This window comes from Alosa alosa, chromosome 1 (assembly GCF_017589495.1).
Source record: "Alosa alosa isolate M-15738 ecotype Scorff River chromosome 1, AALO_Geno_1.1, whole genome shotgun sequence".
Classification (NCBI taxonomy): domain Eukaryota; kingdom Metazoa; phylum Chordata; class Actinopteri; order Clupeiformes; family Clupeidae; genus Alosa; species Alosa alosa.
In genome coordinates, this window is record NC_063189.1 from 43,172,577 (window position 1) to 43,175,528 (window position 2,952).

General features: G+C 43.6%; 1 protein-coding gene across 1 annotated transcript in view; it reads left to right on the forward strand.

Annotated features, from left to right (window-relative positions):
- The window catches only part of LOC125292580, a 43,458-nt gene extending 40,766 nt beyond the window's left edge, over positions 1-2,692 (forward strand). The window contains exons 58-63 of the mRNA XM_048239988.1: positions 1-45; positions 332-534; positions 725-887; positions 1,268-1,377; positions 1,877-2,005; positions 2,492-2,692. The exon at positions 1-45 is cut by the window's left edge and continues 140 nt beyond it. Of these exons, the coding sequence (XP_048095945.1) occupies positions 1-45; positions 332-534; positions 725-887; positions 1,268-1,377; positions 1,877-2,005; positions 2,492-2,644 (803 nt within the window). The 3' untranslated portion in view covers positions 2,645-2,692. The remainder of the gene's footprint in view (positions 46-331; positions 535-724; positions 888-1,267; positions 1,378-1,876; positions 2,006-2,491) is intronic.
- Positions 2,693-2,952: the final 260 nt, after the last annotated feature.

Genomic DNA, 2,952 nt, shown 5'->3' on the forward strand with positions numbered 1-2,952 from the left:
AGTTCTACCACCTGAAGAGGAGGCTAATGGACAGCCCCTTCAACTGTGAGTGTCGCCAACGGCACACCAGCTGCAAAGCTTGTTTGTGAGCCATACAAAATAGGAAAACTTTGCATTATGCTGTCTTTAGGTTAAGTTTAGTCTTTAGTCTTGTATAAGGTATATATATAAGGTTTTCTGTGTGACGGTCAGACACATGGTAGCAAGGAAACACTCATCAGTAATGCACTAATAATGCACTAATGAGATCTGACTGTGCATGCTCTATCAGTTTGCAGACTCAGGCCAGCAGGCCAGATTGCTTGCTAATATAAACTTTCCCCATTGCCAGACCAAGCTATTCTGGTAGGAGACGAGTTTATGGTGTCGTTTGATGGGCATCTCTATGAAGTGCCTGCTTCCTGTGGCCTCCTGCTGGCCATGGATGCCAGCGGAGACTCGTTCAGGGTGCTGCTCAGTCCTGGAGCGCAGTCACAGCGCACCCTACAGGTGAAGATGGGGAACACCAGTGTGGCCATTCATCCCAGTGGAGAGGTACACAGCACCCCACCTCCACTTCTTATGTAAACACATTGGAATTAAATGATAATGTTAGAGCTAGATTATGTTCTATAGGATTAGATTGATAACAATAGCATGACAGTAGCAAGATGTAGTTGTGGATTACGACAAAATGGTATTCATGTCAGACAAAGGAGAATATGGAACTGTCTATCTTTTGCAGGTGCAGTTGGACTGTCGTGTAACTCACCCACCCTATAAGCACAATGGGGTCATTATCCAGAGAGACATTAATCTTATCAAGGTGTCCGATGAGAAAGGACTGGAGGTGTCTTGTGAACCATTACAGAGGGTATGCACTGTGACCCTGGACGGGTGGTTGCATGGTAAGGTGGTTGGCTTTATCCCCATCTCTTTGCTTAACCGGCTGAATCAGGTTAGATTAGCCTAAGCAATTACTTAATCTTGACTAAGAAGTCATGTGCAATCCCATGTACCCTAGGTTTAGTGGTTGCCACAGTTGGTTACCAAAGTGGTTACCAAATTGGTTGCTGCTTGCGTGTTTTTGCTAAATGTAGAATTTCTAACCAGCCACAGACTGTCCTCTCACATTTACTCTCTATGGTAATATTTTGCAAAGCATTTAATCAGTATACCCTAGTGTGAGAATACAGGGATTTTTTCTATATCAGTGTTCCTACACATGAAACTCAAGAGTATGTCAATATCATGTTGGTGTGCTGCATGAATGTCTTCTGTCCCCCAGGTGTGTCTGCTGGACTACTGGGAACCAATGACAACGAAGCCGCTAATGACCTCACCCGTCCAGATGGCTCCCAGGCTGCAGACTTGGCCGAGTTCTCCCAAAGCTGGCAGGTGCAGAGGAACGCATATTTTATGACACCCTCATTTACCGCCTCTGCTGCATGCCAGTATCCAGAAGTGCAGCCGCAGAGAACATCCTGCTATCATAGGCCCCTCTGTGATTCTCAGTAGGGTTCTTTAAATTAATGTTTGGAACATCTGGAATATAGAACCTTTTCAAAAATCATACGTATCTAAATAAACTTGCCTGGTCTATAAGAAGAAGCCAGATAAGCCTTCTATTTATTATGCATCTGCTCTTGCCTATGTCCTCTGAGGTATAACAGGGCAGAGATCAGTGTTTCCTGTGGTTTCCTGTGAAATAATAGGCCTACAAAAGTGTTGCTGCGCTGGTTCAATGTCTATCTTCATTTATTGATAACGTGGAGCCAGAGTGTGCAAAGCTTTTTAGTTATTTCAGTTCTTCACCAGTTGTCGGCACCTCATGACAGTTTTTTGGCGTGCATTACTTTTTGATTCCTGTTTCAGCATCTCAGCGTCTGCTTTGCAGGTGGAGCCGCAGTGTCTCAACGAGGCGCCAGAGAGGGCGTGGCTCTGCCAAAACATGACCTCTGACCTCCTGGGCTGCTCAGCACTCTTCTGGAGCCCTGACTCTCCGCTCAGCTCCTGTTTTAGAGTCGTAAGTACTGCTGCTCACACACCATGCATCTCAGCAGAAACACACCATTCTCATTGTGTCTTCAGAGGACCTCCTGCACTGATGATGGTAGTTGTTCAGCTCGTAAACTAGGTCACTCCAGACAAGGCTACAGGGACAAATGCATCAAAATATGAATTACTCTAGTAATGGAGCATTTACCAAGATATTTGTTTGTGATCAACTTTCTATTGATTTTCAAAAAGGGAGGGAGGGGTAAAGGCATAACAGTTGCAGTTTTAAAGTTTTTACCGTTTTAAATATTTTTTTACAGTATATGACTGACATGGTAAGACAGAAATAAGCAGTCCATAGTTCTGGGTATAGAGGAGCAGTAAGATGTCATATACATATACATAAAAATGTATGTACAAATACAAAAATATTATATACCTATAAGCATACTTATACCAAGGTATTTTTCAAGTTCATTCAGTGTGTTAAATTCATTTTGTCTTCCTGCCATAGGTGGATCCACTGCAGTTCCTGACAGTTTGCGAGAGAAGAGTCTGTCACTCTGTGGAGCCCACCCACAGCACCTCCTGTAAGCTGGCCACGGCCTATGTCCTCCTGTGTCGGAGAAATTACGTCCCCCTTGAGCCCCCAGCACAGTGTGGATAGAGCTGTGACCTCCTCAAAAACTGGTATAATAAAACTGTTACGCATTTATTGTTGCTTTAGGTCTTGTTTATGGGTCTGCTTCCAGACTAAGTTTGACACAGGTTATGGTGCATGTTTGAGCTTGGGGAGGGACAAAAGGTACAAATAGCCCATAACTTTAATTTTCATGTTTTACACAGCAGACTGTTATTCATTATGCTTTCTACTTACCTTTTCATTGTTTAGCGGTGTCAACCTGAGGGCCGTTTCATGAAAGCAGAATTAAGAAAAAGCCAATCTTGATCTAACATTTTCCAAGAGAAAAAGCC